Genomic DNA, 27,290 nt, shown 5'->3' on the forward strand with positions numbered 1-27,290 from the left:
TTTAATGTCTTCATTATATTCTTTTTTCAGCAAGAGTCCAAAAAGACTGAATATCTTGGAATATCTTGCATCTGAAGAAGTGAGGTTTTTACCCACGAAAACTTATGCCCAAATAAATCTGTTAGTCTTTAAGGTGCCACCAGACTCCTTGTTGTTTTTGGAAAATATAGAAGATACACTGGAACTGAAGTTCAAATTAGTCCAACCTGGAAAAACGCTCTTGCTTTCTCATGAGTGATCCTTGGCTGTTGTCTTAAAATTACTCCAGCCATTATTACTGGCTTTGGAAAGTATCTACCAAGATGGGATGGATCTAAATAGAGAGGCTGGTGGATTACTTTTGCTACTACTTTCAGAGAAGACTATTGCCATTCTCTCTCTTGTAAGTCTACTGTTGAAACCAGTTGGTTCATTAAACAATGCCATCCAGGCATCTGCTACAACAGTAGTAGATCTTTGTCCAGCAATAGAAGCTACATTTGGATCAGAGAACTATCCATTGAAAAAGTACTGGAAGAAGCAAAGACTTCAGTCCAGAAGTTGACTAATGAAGGCATTTATATTGAATCCTTAAGTGAAGAGGACAAGAAGTGTTTATTAAGACAACTGAAAAAGTACACAGACTGATTCTTAAAAACCTACAACAGCAACTTCTAAATTCTACTCAACCTCTATGTAGCTTTTACAGATCCCTGTCCTATAAAATACCTATAGTTGAGTGGAGTGAGGCACTACCAGCAATGGGGCTGCCATGTGCTCAGGACAGAATAGAGAATTTGAACACAAGAGTGGAATATCATACGACGAATGAATGAAGATTTGACTTCAACTTCTTTTTTATCATCACTAGTGGCTTGACCCGATCTTTGTGCTATGTTTCCTGGGATGAAAGAAGTAGGAATTCATCTCTTGCTACTCCCAGTCACAACAGCTACAGTTGAGCGTTCTTTTTCATCATTGAATAGAATTTTGTGTTCTGAAAGAAGTCGCCTTCTGCCTGATCATGTGAATGAACTAATGAGCATATCAATTGAAGGAATGGAAGTACTGGACACACAAGAAGCCACCAAAGATGAACACATTGCATTCAAGAAGTTCATTATCAGAGTTGTGCAAAATTATAACAAACCAAGAAGGATGTAGATATAGTGCTTCATAGGAGGCTTGAGTAGCCAACTTTAATTTGTGTGATGATTTTAAAACATGAGTTAAATCTAATAAAATAGTCATGGAACATTTTTCAGTTTTTACTATGGTGCCATACAGCCCACCTTCACACTCATGGTCTCACCCCTCATCGGCCCTAACGCCCCCCGTAAATTCAAACACCCACCCCCCAATTTCAATTCCTGGGGAAAACACTGCTCCAACCCTTGAGCACTCTGAGCATCCCCATGTCTTCCCACTTAGTGACCAGCAATATGACTCTTCTCTAATCTACAAACCAGGACAGGCCTGCCTTCCTTCCCAGTGATCAAGCAGGCCACAGCCCTCTTACAGTCCCTAGTGCAAGTCAGGCTCCTTGTTCTACACAGGAGCAGCCTGCCTGCTCTCCTTCACTGACAGTCCTCAATTGCTTGGCATTCCTCCTCTTAAATCTGACACCCAGAGCCTAAGTGTAGTGGGATGGGGCAAACTGAGCCAAGGGCTGCTTTTTAACCCCTTCCTATCTGGTGCAGGATTTGTCTACCCTGTCACAGATGATGTATTTAAAGTTCCTATATCCAGGCACATAAAATATTCCTTTAAAAATACCTTTTGATTAGAAATGCATCATGCTTGTTCTGAGTCTAGGTGAAGATTTTGGAGAGAAAGTCTGAAAAAAATCTGTTTGGCCATTTCTGTATCATAAACAAATACGTATTTTTCAGCATTCCCTCTGCACTCTGACAATTCAGAATGGCTCTTTTTTCTAAACTGAAAACTTTGCTTGTGTGTAATCATCCCTGCAATTTGAAGAAAATTGATCTAGGTACACGGAGATTATAAACTGTGACTCTCCAGGCCCACACTACCCTTAACTTTCAAAGGCAAGTCAAAGTGCAGTCTTCCAGATAAATGCACGCATCTATGTTTGTAGTGCTGCACATTTATTTCCAGGCATCAACATTTCCTTTAGTGTTTGATCATTTCATCAATTCATACAAAATGTTAAAATATATGCCATGAACGTATGGAACTTGGCTTTCACATAAACGCCCTATGGATCAAATGCTGCTTTTTCCAGAAATTATGCTCTGACTTGAGCCAAATGAGCAGAAGAGACACTGAGGACACTGGCAGTATCCAAGGTGACTTATTCCTTGAAATAACTCAAGGACTCTTTTAAAGGTCATCCTAACTCATTCCTGCAAGAAATGTCGTAGGTGCCTAAGCCATCTGACTGCAGGTGGTGAGTTCCCATTTATGGATCGCTAAACAGACATAGGCATCTGCCTGCAGCCTGGATTTAGGCACTGGTATCTGAGAGGGGGCAGAGCTTATGGCCCCACACTCTGATTGGTGTCTCCCAATGGCTAGGTTAGATGACTTCCCCACCTAGCATGCTGATTTTTGTGGGTAGCATTCTTAGGCACCTCTCTCTCCCCATTCAATATAGAGGGATCTTGGGTGCTTAACTCAGCCTTGTGTATCACAGTATTGTTCCTGGATTTTCTAGGTGCTGTGACATTCAACACTGCAATGCCTAAGTACCTTTGTGTATCCCACCCCCTGTGCCTCAGTTCCTCATCCTATGGCTAGTGTTATGCTGGAGATCACATCATAATGGTCCCTTCTCAGCTTATAATCTATTAAATCAATTAACCTATTTATTTGTAAATTCTTAGGAATATTCATTCTGTACATTTGGGGTGGATACACTATATTATTTGTACATAATAAAGAGATACGGGGACCTCATTGTCCACCCCCTTTGACTTTATATAGTTGTTTACACCTGTGTATTTTGTTCTGGTAGCATTTTACACCAACTTTGAACCAGTGTAAATTACAATGTGCAAAACATTGGAGATTCCAACACACTGGTGAAACCCTGGTCCATTTGAGTAGTGGGGCCAGGAGTTCACCTACTATCCCTGTTTTAAGTGGAAATATCAGAAGTACCCCCAAAATTTGAGTGGTTCGGAATGACATTGTCCATAGGTTCTCAGGGATGTGCAAGCTAAAATCGATGTTTCTACCTCCTGTGTGTGCCAGTTATCCCTTCTCACCTGACTCAGCAACTTTGCAAGTGTATACTCAGCAGAACTTTGATTATCCAGGCCTCAATTATCCTAAATCCCCTGTTATCAAAAAGAAGGTTACAAGCATTAATCATGTTAAAAATCCACTTAATTACCTGAAACCTTGATTATTCAGATTTATTCAGTGTTTCACATGCCACTTGAGTAATAAAGTTTGTACTGTCTTTGTAAAATGCTATGTTTAACCAATTTTCTTTTTCTTTCACTTACCTCTGAAATTTTGCTTAATGAGCCTTATTCTTAATGGGACTAACCCCTGGGGCTTCTTGCCAGTCCTCAGTGCACTCAAGGTTTTCACCTGTCAGAAGGTCAATTTCATTTAACGTGTTATTTTTTCTGTGTCATGTAACAGAGATTATTATGTACTACCACCTTTATCTAGGCATCAATAATTCATTTTTAAGATGTCAAAGGTCCTCCTAATGACCAGTCTGATGAGACATTGATCTTCATTAAAATCAAAGACCAAAACAGGCAACAGGTGGTTGTGATAATTAAGGGGCGAGAAGGGATGTGAACAGGCTCTCCTAGCTGCATTAGCTTCTGCCCTACACTTTATTCCTAGAAAGGGGCTAGGCACAGGCACATCAGAAGGATTAATGACCACCTGGCTCCAGTCCTGAGTTAAGCTGTCAAATGGGCTGAGGGAGCAAAAGAAGGAGCTGCTCCACTGCACGCATGCTCCAAGATCCATTGCATTGGTTTCAAGGCCAGAGATCGGCAACCTTTGGCATGCAGCACGCCCGGGTAAGCCCTCTGGTGGGCCGGGCCGGTTTGTTTACCTACCACGTCCAGAGGTTCGGCCGATCACGGCTCCCACTGGGCACGGTTCGCCGCTCCAGACCAATGGGGGCGGCGGGAAGCAGTGGCCAGCAAATCCCTCGGCCCGCGCTGCTTCCCGCCGCCCCCCATTGGCCTGGGACAGCGAACTGCGGCCAGTGGGAGCTGCGATCAGCTGAACCTGCAAACGCGGAAGGTAAACAAACCGGCCGGCCTGCCAGGGGTCTTACCCTGACGAGCCACGTGCCAAAGGTTGCCAATCCCTGTTCAAGGCCTTCTTGCCTACTAATTCTGCATGCCATCCTCTTCTCATTAGGGACAATAAGGCATCAACTCTGAAAGGATAAAATCTCTGAGTTGTTGCTATACTTTCCCCCCTCCTGTAGATTTTCACACTGAAGAGGAATGTTCCTATTCTAAAGCACTATTTAAAAATACTATTCTGACTGGCTATGCCCAATCCACACAGGCCATAGGGCTTTTGAAAATAATCACCTGGGTGTAGAAAAGTGCATGCTGATAATCACCAGTTTGCACACACAGCAGGTTCTTTGACCTTTCTCCTCCATTTCCCTTACAACTCCAATGCCCCCTGATGATATGTCACTTTAGAAAAAGGAAGAATATTCCCCATTATCCAGACTTATATACCTCAAATAATTATTTTCCAACTGTGAAGTCCTATAGCATCTTTTCCCCTCCTCCTCCCACTGCTAATGAACTGAGGTACTTCATCAGAATTTGCTGCTCCCTCTTCTACGGTAGCCGCTTTAACCTCCACTAGGAATGCAAATATAGCACCTGTGTGAGACAAATTGTTCTTGGTATGGAGTTAAAATAACTCCCAACCCCCAAAATGGATGCTACTCAGCCATCTTGCCTTTCCTGGATGTACAGTGACTAGACTTTAGAGCTTTACACAAGGGGCACCATTTCAGATTAGGAGGGAGGCAAGTTTAACCATGATTCCAGGGGCTACTTAGGCACCTGAAAACTGTAGGTTTTTTTTAAATAATAACTTAGAAACTGGCTCATAGGAGCACTGTATCAAATTCCTATATATAAAAAAGATAAATAAATATTAGACCCACTCAACTCTAATATTAACATGTTCTTATATCTTGTGTCAAGTCACTTAAGGGACACAGCATAGGTTTAAAATTGTAATTTATATTCTTACTTTGTTGCTAACTCTTGAATACAACAATTGAAACAATTGTAGAAAAAACTGGATTACTTTCTATCAACTTGGAATAGATCATTTAACTTTGGAAACATCCTACCAGGGCAAGGTCCCGTGAGTTTATACTGCACCTGCCTGGGGCTGTAGGGGTGTTACCCCACTAAAAATAATAGACTAGAAATTGACCTTCAACAGGAGCGAAACTGATACTTTCGAGTCACTTTCACAGTATTGCCAACCCCAAATATTCAAAAATCATGAATCAGGCACACCAAAAATCATGAGATTGGCTTTAAATCACGAGATTATGTAAAAATGACAGACTTAGTGTTCTTTTTATTTGCCTTCTGCTTTTTGAGCCTTTAGGGTGCACTGGGGTCACATTTTGAAGCTTTCTCCACAGCCACGAGGACTAGAAACTTCATTTTTCTTTAAGAATGAAGTCTAAAATCATCACATATCCACTTGACTCCGGGAGCTGGGGTTTTAAGGAAAACAATAATTATCATGAGGAGTCCTTGTGGCACCTTAGAGACCAAGGCCTGGTCTACACTATGAGTTTATCTCGAATTTAGCAGCATTAAACCGAATTAACCCTGCACCCATCCACACAACGAAGCCCTTTACTTCGATATAAAGGGCTCTTAATATCGATATCTGTACTCCTCCCCAACGAGGGGAGTAGCACTGAAATCGGTATTGCGATTTCAAATTAGGGTTAGTGTGGCCGCAATTCGACGGTATTGGCCTCCGGGAGCTATCCCACAGTGCACCATTGTGACCGCTCTGGACAGCAATCTGAACTCGGATGCACTGGCCAGGTAGACAGGAAAAGCCCCGTGAACTTTTGAATTTCATTTCCTGTTTGCCCAGCGTGGAGAGCGCAGGTGACCATGCAGAGCTCATCAGCACAGGTAACCATGCAGTCTGAGAATCGAAAAAGAGCACCAGCATGGACCATACGGGAAGTACTGGATCTGATCGCTATATGGGGAGAGGATTCTGTGCTAGCAAAACTACATTCCAAAAGACGAAATGCCAAAACATTTGAAAAAATCTCCAAGGGCATGATGGAGAGAGGCTACAATAGGGATTCACTACAGTACCGCGTGAAAGTTAAGGAGCTCAGACAAGCCTACCAGAAAACCAAAGAAGCAAATGGAAGGTCCGGGGCAGAGCCGCAGATATGCTGCTTCTACGCTGAGCTGCATGCAATTCTCGGAAGGGGGGCGCCACCACTACCCCACCTCTGACTGTGGATTCTGAGAAGGGGGTAATCTCAGCCATGCCTGAGGATTCTGCGGACGGGGAAGAGGAGGAGGAGGAGGATGACGACGAGCTTGCGAAGAGTACACAGCACTCCGTTCTCCCCAACATCCAGGATCTTTTTCTCAGTCTGACTGAAGTACCCTCCCAACCCCCAGACAATGAGGCCATGGAAGGGACCTCCGGTGAGTGTACCTTTGTAAATATAAAACATGGTTTAAAAACAAGCGTTTTTTAATGATTAATTTGCCCTGAGGACTTGGGATGCATTTGCGGCCAGTACAGCTACTGGAAAAGTCTGTTAACGTATCTGGGGATGGAGCGGAAATCCTCCAGGGACATCTCCATGAAGCTCTCCTGGAGTACTCCAAAAGCCTTTCCACAAGGTTTCTGGGCAGTGCAGCCTTATTCCGTCCTCCACGGTAGGACACTTGACCACTCCATGCTAGTAGCAAGTAATCTGGTATCATTGCATGACAAAGCCTGGCAGCGTATGGTCCTGGTATTTGCTGGCATTCAAGCAACATCCGTTCTTTATCTCGCTGTGTTATCCTCAGGAGAGTGATATTGTTCATGGTAACCAGGTTGAAATATGGGAATTTAATTAAGGGGACAGAGGTGGCCGTTCCTACTGGGCTGTTTGCCTGTGGCTGAAAAGAAATCCTTTCCTGCAGTTAGCCAAGCGGGGGGAGAGGGGAGGGAATCATTGGCGCTGAGCGTTTCGCATTTGGCTAGCAGGGATCTTCCCTGATACCAGCCACGCGGTGGGGGGGGAGGGATAAAGCGATCAACCCAGAGAATTGGATGAGGGGGGTTAGTTTGGTTTCTGCTGCTGCACATTAACAGGAAAACCACAGCACTCAACGGGCTTTGCTTGGTATGTGGGAAAGCAGGGCGCTGCTTTTCTGAAGGCTACAGAAGCTGAAAGAATGGCTTACCATGGCCACATGCAAGCCGAATTCTGTTGCCCGGACCTGCATCTGTGCTCTCTAACACCAAAGCCGCAGGCACTCAATATTAAGATGCAAAATGTGACCTTGTACTGAAATCACATGTGCTATGTAATGTGAATAGTGTTGTTCACCGTGAAAGAGTATAAGCATTGTTCTGTAAAATTTATCTTTTTAAATACTTCTCTCCCTTTTTTCCCTCCCTCCCGCAGCTGCAAATTTTTCAAGCCTCCCTCCCCCACCCCAAAGGCTATCTCAGATAAGGCGGCGAAAAAAAAGGACGCGAGATGAAATGTTCTCTGAAATCATGGAATCCACCCGCAATGAAAGAGCTCATCTGAATGAGTGGAAGGACACGGTATCAAAGTACAGAAAAGATGCCAGTGAACGTGAGGCCATGAGGGACGCTCGAGATGAGAGGTGGCAGGCTGCAACGCGGGGGCTGCTGCGTGATCAAACGGACATGCTCTGGTGTCTGGTGGAGCTTCAGGAATGGCAGCAGGATCACAGAGTGCCGCTGCAGCCGCTGTATAACCTCCCTCCCCCCTCACCATGTTCCATAGCCTCCTCACCCAGACATGTATGAACACGGGAGGGGAGGCTCCGTGCACCCTCCCACTCTACCCCAGTGGACAGCCCAAGCAAAAGGCTGTCATTACTTTGAACTTTTTTAGTAGCCTTTTCCTTCCCTCCTATTCTCCTCCCAAACCCCACCCGGGCTACCTTGTCAGTTCTCTCCATATGTTTATAATCATTTAATAAAGAATACATGATTTTTAAACAATAGTGACTTTATTTCCTTTGAAAGCAAGCTGTGATCGAAGGGGGGAGGGTGGTTTGCTTACAGGGAATGAGTCAATCAAGGGGGCGGGTTTTCAACAAACAGAACTTTCACACCGTAGCCTAGCCAGTCATGAAACTGGTTTTCAAAGCTTCTCTGATGCGCAGCACTTCCTGGTGTGCTCTTCTAATCGCCCTGGTGTCTGGCTGTGCGTAATCAGTGGCCAGGCGATTTGCATCAGCCTCCCACCCCGCCATAAAGGTCTCCCCCTTACTCTCACAGAGATTGTGGAGCACACTGCAAGCAGCAATAACAATGGGAATATTGGTTTGACTGAGGTCTGAGCGAGTCAGTGACGTGTGCCAGCGACACTTTAAACTTCCAGATGCACATTCTACCACCATTCTGCACTTGCTCAGCCTGTAGTTGAACAGGTCCTGACTACTGTCCAGGCTGCCTGTGTATGGCTTCATGAGCCACGGCATTAAGGGGTAGGCTGGGTCCTCAAGGATAACTATAAGCATTTCAACATCCCCAACGGTTATTTTCTGGTCTGGGAAGTAAATCCCTTGCTGCAGCCGTTTAAACAGATTAGTGTTCCTGAAGACACGAGCGTCATGAACCCTTCCCGGCCAGCCCACGTTGATGTTGTTGAAACGTCCCTTGTGATCCACCAGTCCTTGCAGCACCATTGAAAAGTACCCCTTGCGGTTTATGTACTGGCTACCCTGGTGCTCTGGTGCCAAGATAGGGATATGGGTTCCATCTATCGCCCCAAGACAGTTAGGGAATCCCATTGCAGCAAAGCCATCCACTATGATCTGCACATTTCCCATAGTCACTACCTTTGGTAGCAGCAGCTCAGTGATTGTTTTGGCTACTTGCATCACAGCAGCCTCCACAGTAGATTTGCCCACTCCAAATTGATTCCCGACTGACCGGTAGTTGTCTGGCATTGCAAGCTTCCACAGGGCTATCGCCACTCGCTTCTCAACTGTGAGGGCTGCTCTCATCTTGGTATTCTGGCGCTTCAGGGCAGGGGAAAGCAAGTCACAAAGTTCCATGAAAGTGCCCTTACGCATGCGAAAGTTTTGCAGCCACTGGGAATCGTCCCACACCTGCAACACGATGTGGTCCCACCAGTCTGTGCTTGTTTCCTGGGCCCAGAATCAGCGTTCCACAGCTATAACCTGCCCCATTAACAGCATGATCTCCAAAGCGCCGGGGCCTGCGGTTTGATAGAATTCCATGTCCATGTCCTCATCACACTCGCTGCCATAGCCTACTCCTCCTCGCCTGGTTTTGCAGGTTCTGGTTCAGCATAAACTGCACGATAACGCGTGAGGTGTTTACAATGTTCATGACTACTGTCTTGAGCTGAGCGGGCTCCATGCTTGCCATGGTATGGTGTCTGCACTGTTCACCCACGAAAAAGGCGCAAAAAGGTTGTCTGCTATTGCTTTCCCAGAGGGAGGGTGAGGATGTACCCAGAACCACCCGCGACAATGTTTTTGGCCCCATCATGCGTTGGGATGTCAACCCAGAATTCTAATGGGCGGAGGAGACTGCCAGAACTATGGGATAGCTATGGGATAGCTACCCACAGTGCAACGCTCCGGAAGTCGACGCTAGCCTCGGTACATGGACGCACACCACCGAATTAAGGTGCTTAGTGTGGCCGAATACACTCGACTTTATACAATCAGTTGCCAAAAATCGAGTTCTGTAAATTCGGATTAATCCTGTAGTGTAGACATACCCTTAATTTGGGCATAAGCTTTTGTGAGATATAACCCACTTCATTAGATGCATAGAGTGAAAAATACAGGAAGCAGGTATAAATATACAGCACATGAAAAGATGGGAGTTGCCTTACCAAGTGGGGGGTCAGTGCAAAAGACCAATTCAATTAGGGTGGATGAGGCCCATTCCCAACAGTTGACAAGAAGTGGTAATATCAACAGAGGGAAAATTATTTTTTGAAGTGACTCAGCCTGTAGCATAGTGTAGCTAGGCCTGAATAAAGACTTGGAGTGGTTGGATCACTACAAAAAATAATTTTCCTTCTGTTGATATTACCACTTCTTGTCAACTGTTGGGAATGGGCAACATCCACCCTAATTGAATTGTCCTCGTTAGCACTAACCCCCCACTTGGCAAGGCAACTCCCATCTTTTCATGTGCTGTATATTTATACCTGCTTCCTGTATTTTCCACTCCATGCATGTAATGAAGTGAGTTATACCCCATGAAACCTTATGCCCTAATAAATCTGTTAGTCTCTAAGGTGCCACAAGGACTCCTCATTGTTTTTACTGATATAGACTAACACGGCTACCCCTCTGAAATAATTATCATGAGACTCATGACAAAATCATGAAAGTTGGCAACACTGCTTTCACTTCTGTTTAAAGGCTAGTTACTTTCCAGAGGGCTCTTAAACACAACACTACAGTGATTGAGTTGCAGTTCTCACAGGAGAATATTTAAAATCAAAACCCAAGAGAATTCCATATTTTAAAGTTGAGAAAAAAATTGAGACTTTTGAAGTATATCAGGGCCACTGCAGGCAGGAAAGGAAAATAAACAGGCACAGAAGCTCTGGGCAGCTCTTCCATCTGAAAGAAAGTTGGAGGGTCAAATCGTCTAGTCCTTAATCCAGTAAAACTTCTATTGCCATCAGTGCCTCCACTCACATATATTAACATGTGCTTAATAACTATACCTTTCATACTTAAATATCTGAGCCACATTTAAAATGTGGAATTCTCTTGGTTTTGGCCCCTTTTCAGGCTACACTCCCAAATCTCTCCCTTTTCTCAATGTAACCTTGGCTCAGAGTTGCCTGGCTGTATTTTTTCTGAGACCCTTGTGTTCCCTCTAAAAGAACCCCCCCTTCCCCTCCACCTCCACCTCCACAGAGGGATTCCTGTTTTACAGGCTAAACTTCCAGATCCTTAATTTAATCACCATCCCTTTCTTATCTTAATCACCCTGCTTCTGTTTGTAAACAAAATACTGACTCCCTGCCCCAGGGGCACATCTCCTCCACAGAATTCACATTTCACACTAATGCTGTGCTGTAGTTAAAACCTCCATCTGGGAGCTCGCACACTTCCTGTACGGAAACTCAGGGGGAAGTATTCCTCCCCCTCCCCCAATGGCACCACAGCCTTACACACGCCTATGCAACTCTGACACATCTAGGATGACCAGATGTACCAATATTAGGGGCTTTGTTCTTATATAGGACCCTATTACTCCCACACAGTCCCCCATCCTGATTTTTCACAATTGCTATCTGGTCACCATAGACACACCCACTTTTCCCTGCTCTGCAGGCAGGAAGTGCATTGATGCTGAGCAGTGGCTGAGCTAGGCCTGAGCAATGTAATGCAGAATATGGAGCAGTCACACTGCTAGCTATGTTTCCTGCTTCCTGTTCACTGGGAGTTAACTTTTTTCTCTCACTTGCAGTGGAGCCCCTTTGACTTCAGGAATGTGACAGCAAAAGAATTTGGTCCAAGAAATGCTGAGCAGGCAGGCTGCTTCTGGAAATACACAAGAATATCTCAGTGCAGCTTTGGAATGAATGTTCCACTTAAAAATGCCAACCTGTCCAAACAAGCAGTGTGTAAATAAAATACATGCCCACATCCTTCGAATGTGGTGTCTTTAGGTTCCTTCCTTGTAATGTTAGCAAATCTTGTAAAATCGCCACACCTTGATAAAATTATCATTAAATTGATCAAGCAGAAGTTTCTCTGGTCACAATCCTTAGGCTTCGTGAAAAGCAGAACACAAGTCTGTTTGCCTATCATTTCACAACCAGTTACCATATGGTAAATCACATTTTACTAGATACAGCAAACTCCCACTGAAACTATCTAATAAGAGGGTAACCCCGCATTAACATCCCCTGACTCATTATGTTAATCAATTGCATTTTACACACCTTATAAGCTCAGCCTGTTGAATCCCTAGCTTCAGGTCACATTTTCTCTATTGATGCTGGTGCTTTCTTGTGCTCAAGACAGGAGCAGGTACCAGCTCCTGGGGAAGGACAGATTGGAAATGACTTTATCATAAGTGCCATTGCTGCCAGTGGCTGGATCCAAAAGAATATACTGCATTTGGGAAAGATAGCTGTGTGGTTTGTCCTAGGAGCTGCCCTTCTGTCCCTCCTCCCCTCGGTGAGGAAGAAGGAGTGAGCAGAACAAAGCTGGAGGTAACGAAGGCAAAGGGGATTTGTAAGACGGGAGTTCAGCCTCCCCCTCCTCATCCCCCGTTTCCTCTGCCCGTGGGCTGTACAAGATGGGTGGGGAGAGTTGATAGTCACCCAATCTTGGGAGGCTGGGACACAGTAGCCGGGTCACATGTCCTTCTTGTACAAGTTCGTTAAAAAGAACAAACGCCAAGAGAGAAAAGGCGACTCGCGTCCCTCCCCCTTTTCCTTCCCCCCCAGCCGCAGGCTCCGCCTCTCCGCTCTTGTCCAGCCAGCACACACGCGTGCCGCCCATCCAGCTGTGGGAGCGCACGTGCGGGCGCGCGCATCTGGCGGGCGAGCGAGCGAAGCTTTGGCGTTTCTTTTGCGCAAGAACCCGCTCTCCCTCGCCAGCCAGCCAGCCGCCTGCTCCCCGGCGCCCCCTCCCCGCCCCTTCCCTGCAGCTCCCGGTGCTCCGCGGGGGGGCTGAGGTGGCAGCTTCCAGCCGAAGACAATCGCGTGTCAGGCTCTGCGAGGCGCGCTGTGCATGTGTCAGTTCGCCGCTCCCCGCCGCCCGGTGCGCCTCGCTGGCTGCAGGCTGGGGTCGCTCCCTCTCCCCCTGGAGGCGGCCTGCGAGGGACGCCGCTGAGCCCGCCCGCTGCCCGCCCCGCGGTTTACCTGCTGCTCTGCGCGCTCCTCCGCCTAGCACCATGGACAGCTCCTTCCCCGCCAACTCCAGCGCCTGCGGCCCCTTCGCGCCTCCCTCCGCCGGCTGCCCTCCCCTGCCGCCGGGCGTCTGGGGCAACCTGTCCGGGCGCCCGGAGGTGCCCGGCTGGAACCAGTCCGACCCCTGCAGCGGCACCAACAGCAGCCAGGGGGGAGGCAGCGGCAGCCCGTGCCCGGCGAGCGGGGTCAGCCCCTCCATGATCACAGCCATCACCATCATGGCTCTCTACTCCGTCGTGTGCGTGGTGGGGCTCTTTGGAAACTTCTTGGTCATGTATGTCATCATCAGGTAAGGGGCTGGGCAGGGGGCAGAAGGAGGCTGCCCCGGGGCCAGGGGGAGCTGTGTTCACGCACGGAGGCTGGGGGCCGGAGGGAGAGAGACCAGGGAGGGTATAAAGCACCAAACTCCTTTTCTTATTCTCAAAAAAACCAGGAGTACTTGTGGCACCTTAGAGACTAACACGGCCGCTACCCTGAAATTTTTCTTATTCGTCACTTTCCTCGGCACCGCTCGCAACCCGGGAGCAGCTACATGGCGCCGGACAGTGCGGTTGCTTGACACCGGGGTGGGGAGAGAGGGGACAGGATGTCTTTGCCTTGATGAGGCTGGCTGGAAGGGGGGCGGGGGAATCATCCTTGAATTGCTCGGCTGAAAGTAGGGTCCTGCTTGGAGATACTTTCCACACCAAGCTCTGTCTCTCCCGCCCCGGTTGTGCTGGCCACCTGGAGAGGGTCTGAGATTCTTGCAAGTTGCCTCTTCCTGCTTCAGAGACACGGGACTGGAGGATCTTTTAGACAGACCTCTCCGTTTTCCTCTTTCTGCTTTGTGACTAATCGCAGACGATATTAATGTATTGCTAAAATACCCTATGGGAGGCATGTTGCCTCTGCTAGGGGTAAACTGAAGAGGTGCTGGGGAAAAATTGCACGCTAGATCTGGTAGTGAGAGAAAAATATTTCACAAAGATCAGATCAGAGAAAGGCAACGGACCTTTCTGCCTGATGAAGGAAATTTCAGCAAGGGTCAGAGGTGAGCTGACTAAACGAATAATAATAAATTAGAGAGAAAGAAACTAACACAACGCGCCACAGAGGCAAAAGTGAGGGCTACTTGTTTAGGTGGCAATTTATAATCTTCATGGCTGTGTTATTTATAATCTGACAATCACTACCTGAGAGTCCAGAACAAATGCTCACAAATAAGTGGAGATAAATGCATTTGCTCAGAACATTTGTGATGTGCTTTCACACGGAACTCTAGCATACTAGCTAAGGAGACAGACGGATTAAAACTATGATTCTTTAACACTACACACACGTGAATATTATAACACCTAACCTTTTACACACACACACACACACACACACACACACACACACACACACACACCTACCTTTCTTCCTGGGGCTCTGTAGTCTCCCCCTTAAAATTAATGGCAAAATTCCCACTGACCTCTACTAAGGAAAGGATCGGGCCCATTAAAACTAATTACTTCTTTTTCGGTGTTGTTGCAATCTTTCTTAGCTTTCTCACAGATATTCCAAATTCCAGATAAATATATTTACTAGTGGGACAACTGTTATTCAAAGGAGCCATTTAAGATTTAAAGGGTTTTTTAAAATAAGTTGCAGTTGCTTCATGACTGAGTCCTCTACACTTGCAAATCAGATTTCTTAATACAAGGAAAGTAAGAGAGGAATGAAATTTGCTCCTTACATTTGTCTAACATTTAGGAGAAATCAGATTACAATAACTTTCTCTTAGAAAACAGCACCATCTATTGAAAGCAATGATTGCAATAGATGGAATTGCTGTAGGAAATTGGGGTTTCATTTAGAATACATATTCTTGTGAGAAACAACACCTTTCTTGCATTAATTTTAATGTAATTTTTAAAGGTTTTCATGATGTGATGAGAAGAGGAAATAGAAATAATTCTATATATTAAAGCAAGGTGATATGTTGTTATCCTGAGTGGTCCTGAAGTGATAAACCGTTAGTGTTTTAAATAAATAAAAATAATATGATGCCTTACCAAAGGCAAAACCAGATTCATAGTTATTTTCTAAAATTGTTGTTTTTCACTAGTTTAATCTTGTTGTTTTAAAATACATTGTATTTTCCAGGGAATACAAGCAGAAGGGAACTTTTTAATGTCTGAGTCAATCTGGGACTAATTTGACAGATTGGTGCAGCAGGGCACAATTAGCAGGAATAGCATGGAAAGTAGTTGCTAGTGATGAGTGCCATATTGTAACTGAAAGGGCAGAATGGAGACAGTCCCACAGCAACTGCTTGCATTACAGCAGCAACCACTGAAACTTCACAATGGACATATTTCCCAATACTGAAAATCTTAACTGCAAAAGTACAGGATTTGAGATATTGATGAGAGTAGAAATTTGTCTCACCCACAGTATATATTTAAGAGCAGTAGTATCATGCTAGTGAATTTATGGCACACCAATTAATAAGCCAACTTGGTAGACAGGGTTAATGTAAATGGAGATTCAGTAATATGCATCATTGGTTCCAGTTGGAGTTGTCCTATCCCAGGCCAGTGAGCTGTTGTTTCAAATTACCCTTTAGGAACTGGATTTTAAATTGAAATAGCTGGAAAGATTCTATACCACTCTGTGATTTTATCCAATCAGCAAAACATGCCATTTCCTGGCAACTTTCCAGCTGTACAAATACTTCTAAATGGCATGATGACCATATTTGTTTGATACATGTATTGAATGTATTCCACTGGGGAAAATCAGATGCATAATATAACAGAGTAAGAATGCTTGTAAATAAGTACTGGTTTGAGGTGGTTTAGTTATGCCAGCTGTACCTGCTAAATATCCAATAACTGATAGTACCATTTTAACAATTTTTGCCTTTATTATTATTTGTATTACAGCATCACCAAGAAGCCTCAGTGTCCTAGACATAATACATAGTCATTTTAAGGGACAGTCTCAGCCCCAAAGAACTTACAATCTAAATAGACAAGACAAAGAGTGGGAGAAAGGAAGTATTATTACTTTCATTTTACAGATGGGGATATGAGGCACAAAGAGGTTAAGGGTGGGATCCATAAAGGTACTTAGGCACCTAAGTCCCTGGTTTTGGCACCAATTGAGATTCACCAAACTCCTGCTTGGCTGCCACATAACCTTATGAGTGGCTAAAGTCACACAGCACCTATGTTTTTGCAGTAAAAGTTCCCTATGCGCCTGTGTTCCTGCCTGTGGACATGTGCACTGCTGCCTCATTCTAGGTATCTGGGTACTGTGACAGACCCAGACCAGTGGGGTATAGGAGTCTGGTAGAGGGCAAATATATTGGTCACTGGATGAGTAGTTTTCTGTTCCCTGGGTGACCAGAGCAGGGGCTGCACTAGAGTAATCAGGAACCTGCTAGAACCAGTTAAGGCAGGCAGGCTAATTAGGACACCTGGAGCCAATTAAGAAAAAGCTGCTAGAATCAATTAAGGCAGGCTAATCAGGGCACCTGGGTTTTAAAAGGAGCTCACTTCAGTTTGTGGTGTGAATGTGAGGAGCTGTGAGCAAGAGGTGTGCTACTGGAGGACTGAGGATCACATGTGTTATCAGACACCAGGAGAAAGGTCCTCTGGTGAGAATAAGGAAGGTGTTTGGAGGAGGCCATGGGGAAGTAGCCCAGGGAGTTGTAGCTGTCATGCAGCTGTTACAGGAGGCACTATAGACAGCTGTAGTCCACAGGGCCCTGGGCTGGAACCCAGAGTAGAGGGTGGGCCTGGGTTCCCCCCCAAACCTCCCAATTGACTTGGACTGTGGGTTTTTCCAGAGGGGAAGGTCTCTGGGCTGTTCCCCAACCCACATGGTGAATCTCTGAGGCAAGAAAATCCATCAATAAGTGCAGAACCCACCAAGATAGAGGAGGAACTTTGTCACAATACCTACCTCCTGCCTAAGCCCCAGAGTGATTCACAAACCAGAGGAAGATACGTGTTTGGCAGTTTAAGTTTGGAGCAAGGCTGGGATTTGATGCAGTGGGCATGCTCAAAAGCTGCCTACCAGATTGGGCTCCTCAGGTGAGTTCACACAAAACAGCAAGGGATGAAGGGGATGAGACTACTAGCCCAGTGGTTAGGTATGCAGGTGGAATAGGAGAGACTCCTGGTTTTAAAGTCCCCCCCTCTACCCAATATGTAAAAGGGATTTGAATGGGGATCTGCCACCTTGCAGTTCAGTGCTTTAACCACTAAGCAGTAGAGTCATTTTAACTATCTGTGACTCAATTAATATTTAATTATTTAATTAAAATGGAACAACTTCAAGTGGAGAGATTGAGGGAGATCTGCACCAGAATATTCTATTATTTCAATGGGAGTTAGGCACCTAAATACCTTTGAGGAACTGGTCCTGGGTACCTTGGAGGATCAAGCCCAACAAGAACAGTAATGAGTTGATCTTCAGAGGTGTTGAGCTTCAATAACTCCCAATAAACCTAGCTCCTTTGGAAATGTGGTCGAAAGCACATGGAGTTGCCCCGTAGTTAAGGTGAAAGCTCCATTAGAAGTAGTCAAATATCTACCCCCTAGCTCCTCCAAAAAGAAAAGTTCTTTCTGAAATTTTGCCCACCACATCTCATCCCTGGATACATCATGTTTTCAGGAAGTTTGATAAGGTTAAGAAAAGGGGTTTTAAAATTATGAGTTTTGGGCCTTGATCATTCAAGTCCTTGCATAATGTTCAGGACTAACTATAATCCTCCATGCTACTACTCAAGCAACTTGTGCATCTGGTCCCTTACTCTCCTGAGCAATGGGTTAAAAAAGGACAAGTCAAAGAGTGGAAGACATAGGCCTAAATGTGAATCTCAGTTTGCAAATTAGGTGCTTTGCTTATCTGTTTGCTCTTTTCCTTGACCAAATTTTTGCCACTACGGAGGAGTGACTTGCCAGCTATTCAGCAGCATTCTCATTGATGCCGGATCAGATTCTCCAGCACTTTTTAACTTGAATTTATATGTACACCATTCTGTACCTGCATCCTGTCCAATCAGGGCCGGCTCCTGGGTTTTTGCCGCCCCAAGCAGCCCTCCCCCCCCCAAAAAAAGCCGTGATCGCAATCTGCGGCACTTCCGCTGTGACTCTGCCGCCACCGCTTCTTCGGCGGCAATTCGGCGACAGGTCCTTCCCGCCGAGAGGGAGTGAGGGACCTGGAGCCAAAGAGCTGGACGTGCCGCCCCCTTCCGTGTGCCGCCCCAAGCACCAGCTTGCTACACTGGTGCCTGGAGCCGGCCCTGTGTCCAATCAAGTCCTGTGTAGCCAACTCTGAGTTGTTTCTGTCAGTGATGATCAAGCAGCTCCTCTGCTATGTTTCTGAGTGATACAATAGAACTCAGGTTTTATCACCCTCCATTGATTCCTTGACTATTGTGGCGTTATATTAGCTATTTTCTTTATGGATTCCATATGAATATTAATTCCAAAATGAATAGGGTGCAGTAATGCTTTTCAAAAGACATGCTCAGAGCTTATGAAGGCGAATTATAATTTTCTTCTTAAATTAACATTTTAGTCGGCAAACATTGTTAAGCAACAACAAATGTGACTTCTAGCTATTGAGTGGCACATAGATACAGTGTGCTATTAGTAACACAGTGAATTCAGTTACCAAAGCAATCTATGGGTGCTGTCCTGCTCCCATTCATGTCAGTGGGAGATTTGTCATGGACGTGCATGGGAGGAGGATTGTGGTCTAAGGGTCAGATCTTCAAAGCTCTTTAGGCACCTAACTTCCACTGATTTCAATGGGAGGTAGCTGCCTAAATACCTTTGAGGATCTGAGGCTAAGACTTTAGCACGTCCAGAAAGATAATACAAATGTTGTCAACCATCCTTGACACTACACGGATGTCCGGAAAGATGGAATATTTACCTCAGAGCTCAATCCTGCAAGGTGCTGAGGGGAGCTTAGTGCCCACAACACCCAGTAAAGTCAATGGGAACTGAAGGCACTGCACACTTCTCAGAATTGGAGCCTTAACTGCATTTCTCATAAATTAAGACTGAAGTACCCTTGGTCTTGATGGTAAATGATTTGCCTAGTACCATGAATGTGAAATTACAATACAAGAATGGCCATACTGGGTCAGACCAACGGTCCATCTCGCCCAGTATCCTGTCTTCAGACAGCGGCCAATGCCAGGTGCTTCAGAGGGAATGAACAGGAGTGGGCAATTATCAAGTGATCCATCCCCTGTCATCAGGAGTGCCGCCAGCTTTTCTGCCACGCTAGGCGGCGGAAGGTCCCACCCCAAAATGCCACCCCCACAGAGGCAGAGGAAGGTCCCGCCGCCAAAATACCGCCGTGGTCGCCCCCCAAATTGTAGCGCCCTGGGCGACCACCTCGGTTGCCTAATGGGTTGCACCGGCCCTGCCTGTCATCCACTCCCAGCTTCTGGCACCTAGAAGCTTAGGACACCCAGATGAAAGGAGTCTTTGCCAAATGATAGAAAACAAAATTCCTCCCTTCAGATTTCTCAGGACATTTTTTTACTAATGATTTAAAGAGAAGAGAAGCTGTGATTCAGCCCAGTGAAATCAATGAAGTCTTTCAGTTGGCTTCAGTGGGTTTTGGATCAGGCTCTGTAGGAACAAAAAATAACATTACTTTTACTTTTAATCACAAAATATGCTTTATATATTCAAACAATTGAAAATTGTATTGTTCTTTCAGTCCATACATGGTGGTTAGAGCCCAGCCTATTACCAGGGCATATTTCAGAGTCATCCCTTTGTGATCAGATGGAGAAGGGGAGCAGCAGGCAACAGCCAGTCCAGACTGCACCTGGCTGATCTGCGTGTGTTAGTTACAGCTAAAACAGGTCAATTTAAAAAAAAAAAAAAAAGTTATGGTTGAAAAATGGCCCTTTTTAAAACCAAATATTTCACACACAACCCTTAACTTTCTCTAAGAATTTTGCTTGCCATGGCATTTTTCACATTTATCCCACTTTTTTATCAAAACTATTACCAATATTTTCCATGTGAAAGCTGGGAATTGTGATTCAGCATGGGTTGGTATCTAGTAATGTAAGTAACCATGACCCCTCGCTAGGTCATCCTGTGTTAGCATGGGGCAGGAGAAGAGGAGGAAGAAGAGTCCTCAAGGATCAGAAGCAGGAGGCAGAAGAAAGGCTGTTCAGGATTTGGATGAGGGGCAGTAAAGTAGGAAAATGGGTTTAGCAGGACAGTGAGGGGCAGTGGTGGAGGAGAAAGGGCCCTCGGAGCTTATGATGGGAGGCAGAGAGACGGTCGAGGGTCAAATTAAGCATATCCAGGGCACTAAGCACACCACACCATTAGAAATCAACCTAATGCTATGGCACCCCTTTTGTAGCAGCCAAGATCATCTCTCTCATCTGAAGAGGTAGGGTGGCAGCATTGGGGTTCCTCCCAGTACTTAGCTCAGTAATTGAGGTGCATCTGCTTGGGTGAGTTGGTTGGACACACTGCACTCTTCTGCTCCTGCCACCCATACTGTGATTTGCTGGACTGGTGTTGGTAGGGTGCCTCAGAGCAGGGACCTGGAAGTTAACACCTCCTTGAGATGCACTGTGAGGTTCACCCCTCTCAGAGTGTAATTTTAGGGTCTCTGCATCAGCTGCACTGCGGGTACATTTTCAAATTTTTCTTCACAACCAAGAAGACTAGAAATTTTTTTTTTTAAACTGAAAGACATGTAATCACAGGACTCCAGGAGCTGGGGCCAAAGTGCCTATGCCTCAATCCAGGCTCAGAGTGGGGTACAGAAGGGATGGAAAATCTTGATGCTGATGTGTAATTTTTTTTATAGGAAAGCTTTTAGAAGGGGACTCAATGTTTCTTTTTCTTGTGTTATGTGTCAATGTTGGGTGAGGGTAATTTTTTCTTTGCTTATTTTGTGGAGAATATTGCTGATTTCTTCAGACTTTCTGCTTTTGACATGTGGTGTGTGTGTTTTTCTTTGCTAATGGCAACAGTGGGTTTATCTTGCTTGGTTTTCTTAATTGCTTTTTTGAGTGGTGAAACAGTGTTTTGGGGAGTGTTTACAAATTTTGTGGGATGGGAGGGATTAGAATTTAATGTGGTGTTTGGAATGCTGTACATTAGAATCCCATTCATTTATTAATGACTGAGAGACCCACTGCTGAACTATTGGAATTGGCAAACGGCCTGATCCAAAGCCCAGAGAATTCAGTGGAAGTCTTTCAGTTGATGTCAGTGGGGTTTGGATCAGGCCCGATAGGAGCAAACAGTAAAAAAGCAAAGGTGATGAATCACAAAATATGCTTTATATATTCAAATACTTAAACTGTATGTTGTTGTTAATTACTGGATAATGTTCCAGGCTATACTACTATAGCAGAATTTGTAAAATGAATGAATTCTGGGCAGTATGTGATCTCACTGTAACTATTTGATAATAGGCATTTGCAGAGTAATGGAAAGAGACTGCATTTTTGTACAAATTATAGAGTGTGGATTAGCACATTCTACTGTGGGTTTTTGTATGCTATGTACATGTTTCTGCAGTGTAGAGGCCCTGATCTAATAATGGTGTTATCAGCAATGGAATTCTGTCAAATCTATTTGGACAACCCACCTCATGAAATTATACCTAACAATCACTCCAAGTGCAGAGCACTAAAACCAAATCCCACCGTGAATGTTTTGGGGGAGGAGGGGTTGTAATAGTGCTGCAGTTTTAACTATGTGCAGTGTCTGGGACACTAACATCCCTTTTTCTATTTATAGTAGTATTATTTGTAGGGCTGTCAATTAACCACAGTTAACTCAAGTGATTATCCTGAAACAAATTAATTCAATCTAAAAAATTAATTGCAATTAATCGCAGTTTTAATCGCACTGTTAAATAATAATAGAATACCAATTTAAATTTATTATAAATATTTTGGATGTTCTATATTTTCAAATCTATTGATTTCAGTTACATCACAGAATTCAAAGTGTACAGTGCTCACTTTATATTTTTATTACAAATATTTGCATTGTAAAAAATCTAAACAAAAGAAATTCACAAATTTCAATTCACCTGAGACAAGTACTGTAGTGCAATCTCTTTATCGTCAGTGTGCAACGTATAAATGTAGAACTTTTTTTTTTACATAACTGCACTCAAAACCAAAACAATTTAAAACTTTAGATCCTACAATTTCAATTGTTCAGCCAATCACTAAGACAAACAAGTTTGTTTACATTCACAGGAGATAATGTTGCCCATTTCTCACTTTCAGGTGACATTGTAAATAAGAACAGGCACTTGCATGGCACTATTGTAGCTGGTGTTGCAAGGTATTTACATGCCCAATGTGCTAAACATACGTATGTCCCTTAATGCTTTGACTTGTAGATTGCACTATTATTTGTTTCTCTTTTTTACAGTACAAATATTTGTAATAAAAATAATATAAAGTGAACACTCTACACTTTGTATTCTGCATTGTAATTGAAATCAATATGTTTGAAAATGTAGAAAAACATCTAAAATATTTATAATACATTTAAATTGGTATTCTATTATTGTTTAACTGTGCAATTAAAACTGCAATTAATCACGATTAATTTTTTTAATGGTTTGACAGCCCTAGTTGTTTGTTTTTTTTAGTAGTCATACCAGGGTACTGACTTTCTTAAGCTTTTCCTTTAAGGCTATAATAGTATTTTATCAGAGCCGTCTGGAGGACAACAATTCTAGTTTGTGGCAGCTTTCAAAATTTTTGTTCCGCACTAGCACAAAACCAAAACCTTTTGAATGTTTTCATGAAAAATAGAATTGTGTTGAAATGTCTGTTTTCAGATTGAAACATGAGGTTTTCTGGTCAGGAAGGTGTTTTGAGTCCCGGGCTCACTGGTTACTTCAGACCAGGACCGGCTCCAGGGTTTTTGCTGCCCCAAGCAGCAAGGAAAAAAAAAAAGCCGCTTTCTTCTTCGGCAGGAATTCGGCGGCAGGTGCTTCCCTCCAAGAGGGACCCGCCGTGGAACAGCCCAACGTGCCGCCTCTTCCCCTTGGCCACCCCAAGCACCTGCTTGCTGGGCTGGTGCCTGGAGCCAGCCCTGCTTCAGACCACAGAGAGCAACTCTCATGCTCTATAGCTTGGTGGGTAGAGCACTGGCTGGGCTGTGGGAGATCCTGCTTCAAGTCCCTTGACTCAGTGATCTGGCATGGCAAACTCTGCAGTGAATCAAGGACTTGAACCTGGGTCTCTCTCAAGCCAGTGCAAACCAGTGATCAGCAGGCTATAGAGTACTAGAGTTTTTCTCAAGTATTTCAGCTTTGACAAAATGACACTTTGTCAAAAATGTTTCTTCCAGCACTAATTTTTACTTGCTCACTGTCTTGAAGCGGCACAAGAATTGAGTGCTGTTGGCATTGCATCGTGCAGGGATAGCATGCCAGTGCTGCTGATTTGGTATGAATTACCCTTTGTTTCATACCACTTTATACCTTTTCATTCCTTTGTATGCTTTGCACAAGGGGGTGGGATGACTGGGCCCAAGAAAGGTAGTTTTGGACTGAATTCTGATATAGATAGGTCAATGAAGGTGACGGAGAATGCTGTGCATGTGATGGAAGAAGACTCGACAACTCTTTCTCTGACAAGACGTAAAGCTTTAGTCATTATTCAGAGGGAAGAATAGGGGCCAAAAATGACAGATAGCAAGGGATTACGAATTAAGGCATTCATAGACAAAGATTTTGTCAACACCAGCACTTTTGTTGGCAAAGTTTTGCCCGTCAGTGAAAAAACATACCTCTGATCAACATAAGTTTTACTGACAAAAGTGCCGGTGTGGACAAAGTCTCCTGCCGACATAGCTACTGCCACTCATTGGGGTTGGTTTAATTATGCTGGAGGAGAGCTCTTCCACCGAGATAGAGTGACTATATACTATGCTGCTGTAAGATCCGTAGTGTAGCCATAGCTTAAGATGGGAACTGTTTGGACCAGGCATAGGTTGAATAACCAGACAACAATTATTGTAAAGGAAATTTTATCAATATTCATGGACTGGTTAGAAATATTTTAGATCCAAACTTTTTTTTTAAACTTTGTATACACATTGGGGAGTAAGAGGCCAGCATAACATGGTGTGTACCACAGATTCTTACTTTTGTAGTAGTATTCTCCCTAGCCTCTAACTTTCCCCTCTTAAGTTTGTCATTAACTCTGTTCGTAACCCTTCTTTATTTAGGTCCAGAGACAGCTACACTTGTTTACATTATCCCCAAGGTACTCAAAATAAGGAAGGACAGTAGAATGTAAGTCCTTAGATTGTAAACTCTTTGGGTCAGGGATCCTGACACTTCTGTGTTCTTAGAGAAGCTGAGCACACTTTGGAAGTTAGATAAATGGTAAACAGTAATTTGATTATGGGTTGGGTGTGGGGGGGTTGGAAGGTCATTTTTGTTTCTATCAAAAATATCTTAACTGAGAAGAAAATAGTGCATGTTTTGAGTACTCAAACCATCACAGTTCCTGATTAGTAGTTAGCCCAGTGGTGATATGAAAAATGCATCCCAGTTATATGTTGCATTAAAGTCCATATGGCTAGCATTATTACTATGAAGTTATTGAACAGTTATGAGAAAATACCACCTGGTATTTCACATTAAATAACCTGAACACCATCGTAGCTATCAGTGTATTGATCCATGTCTTTTACATTTACAGAAAGACAGGTGTCTATGTTTGCATACCATCTGTGGTTGAAATTTAGCCTGTGTAATCTCTACAGCTTGGTAAATGTTTGACTATAAAGCCATTTTTTCCCCTAGAGATCAAGGGAACCAAATTGATGAAAAGCATTTATACCTTAGTATTTATTTATTAGAATTTGATCAAAGGATGAACATGACTCAAATGCTCTTTTCTCTGCCTTTATTCAGCCTCATTATCAAAATCTATATTAACATTTTTTACACTGAAATATCACATTTAGGATAAATTGGGTGCCTTGGGGGATTGGTAATGGGCCACATAAGATTTCGTCTCATTTAAGTCTAGTCCAGACTGCCACTGACCAAAAGTTGATGTTATCATTTAGAGATTAATCCTGTGAGGTTATCCGATACCTCTGCTACACCCTTGGATGATTTGGTGCAACACATGTTATGATATCATACCTGGAAGCAAATACTGGGTGTGGAGAATGTTGTGTTTCATAAAAGGAATGTTATACAAATTACCACCACCATGCAACACAGGAACTCTGGGAAGAACTGTGCTTCTGAAGAATGTCCCTGAAGCACAATGCCTCTCAGACCAACCTCAGGGCAATACAGCTGTACCCCATGTTTTACTTTGCCTAATTAGCTTTATTTAGCTTGGTCATTAGATGCAACTGTGTAACAGTCCTGCAACTCTGTTAATTATAACAATTGTGGTCATGAGATCAACATTATCATCTAAAGTTATTTGTCTTGCAAATGTCATACTAAGTGATTTAAGGCATTTGTAATCACTTCACATACAACTCAGTGATGAGTTTGCTGATTTTCCTTAAAAGCTAAGGATCAAATTATATCCAAGAAGCTGCATGCACATCTGATGACCAGTTTTGACCCATATATTACAAAGCTAAAGTCACTCCACTTTGCTACTTGTTGTTCTCAACAAATAAATTAGTTATTATTGAACCAAATTCTGCCCTTACCTCCACTAATGGAAATTTGTAGTAAATTAATTTGCTCCAGAAGGATTACTCAGAACTTACCCTGGTGAGCCTAAGGACAGGATTTAGACCAGGACTCGAAGTAATTTGCTGTTAAATGCAGAATGATTCTATTTTTATTGACTATGATTCATATGGAAAAATTTCCATCAACGTTCAAACCAATAATTCATCTAGTCCAGTGTACTGTCTGATCGTGGCTGTGACAATCAGGGTTCACACAGCACAGGGGGAGAACTGCCCCCAAATTGAGCAGTTGAACCAACTGATTGCATACTTTATTATTGTACTACAAAAGTATCTCGAGTAAGGCCTTTTATGAAAGCTTGTGATGTTCTGAACTTGATGGTCATTCTGAGGTCCATGTTATATACTGTGATTATGAATCTGTAGAAAATTGCTCCTAACTAGTACAACTTCAGCTACACCTCACAGCAGGGAGGGGCACCTCCCAAGCCAGGTGTTTACAGGAAACCAGCTTCAACAAGTACCCATCCCTCGCCCAGCCCAGGAAAAGGCAATGCTGGCCCATTAAAGTTAATGGGAAGACACTGAGACATCCGAAGAAGTGGGCTGTAGCCCACAAAAGCTTATGCTCTAATACATTTTAGTCTCTAAGGTGCCACAAGTACTCCTGTTCTTTTTGAGACATCAAATTCAGCTATCAAGTCCAGAGGGAATTACCCCCCTCTCTGAATAACCATGAGTCACAATGCCAGGAGAGAAAAGGGGGGGGGAGAGTTTTTCATCCAGAAACTAGGGGGGCAGCCTCTAAGTGGGAAGCTGTCTCTGAAATGCTGGATCCTTGCCCGGGGTAGGGGCCTTGCTGAGAAACTGTTTAAAGGCAATAGGTGACTTGTGTTAGAGAAGGGAATTTATCTAGTATGGAAGCGCAAAGGCTGAAGTTGCACTTTTATGTTTGTTTTTCTGTGTAACTTGTATGCGTTTGCTCTCCCTTACTAGTTCCTCTTTGAATCTGTAGCTATTCTATGACATAATCTTACTTATTTTTACCCCAAGCAGGTCTCTGTTGTACACACTGAAGTGTGCATGTACTGAAGTGAGCTGATAACCAGGGGCGGTTTCATGCCTTCAGGGTTACAGATCAGAAGAGACAATACAGTTGTTAGGAACACTGGATTTCAGGAGATTGTGGGCTGGAATACTGCTGGTGTCACCCTGCAAGGAGTAACCAGGGTGGTGGAAGCCAGGATGAGACCTGGTGCTTGTTTGCAGTATACTAGTATCAGGGATCTGAGCCGTAGCAGCACAGCATTCAGGCATCCCAAGGCTACAGGGAAGCCAGTGACAGAGCCCCTTGGGGGTCTGGGTGATCCCCAAAATGTCAGTGGCTGATACTAGAGGGTTTAGTGGAAAAGGCAAGAAACCCTGGAGTTAATTATGGAATAAGTAGAGCTGGGCAAAAAATGAATTGTTTT

The 27,290-nt window shown here is 44.1% G+C and overlaps 1 protein-coding gene across 2 annotated transcripts in view; it reads left to right on the plus strand.

The window, feature by feature from the left end:
- Window positions 1–12,657: 12,657 nt before the first annotated feature.
- OPRM1 (opioid receptor mu 1) overlaps window positions 12,658–27,290 on the plus strand; it is a 35,919-nt gene continuing 21,286 nt past the window's right edge. Inside the window, exon 1 of one of the 2 annotated variants that reach the window (XM_005301428.4) lies at window positions 12,658–13,424. In XM_005301428.4, the coding sequence (XP_005301485.1) occupies window positions 13,120–13,424 (305 nt within the window). In that variant the 5' untranslated portion in view covers window positions 12,658–13,119. Of the gene's footprint in view, window positions 13,425–16,477; window positions 16,761–27,290 lie in introns of those variants that run through there. The other variant, XM_065588847.1, reaches the window with a different exon arrangement.

The sequence above is a fragment of the Chrysemys picta genome, chromosome 3 (assembly GCF_011386835.1).
Source record: "Chrysemys picta bellii isolate R12L10 chromosome 3, ASM1138683v2, whole genome shotgun sequence".
Classification (NCBI taxonomy): Eukaryota; Metazoa; Chordata; order Testudines; family Emydidae; genus Chrysemys; species Chrysemys picta.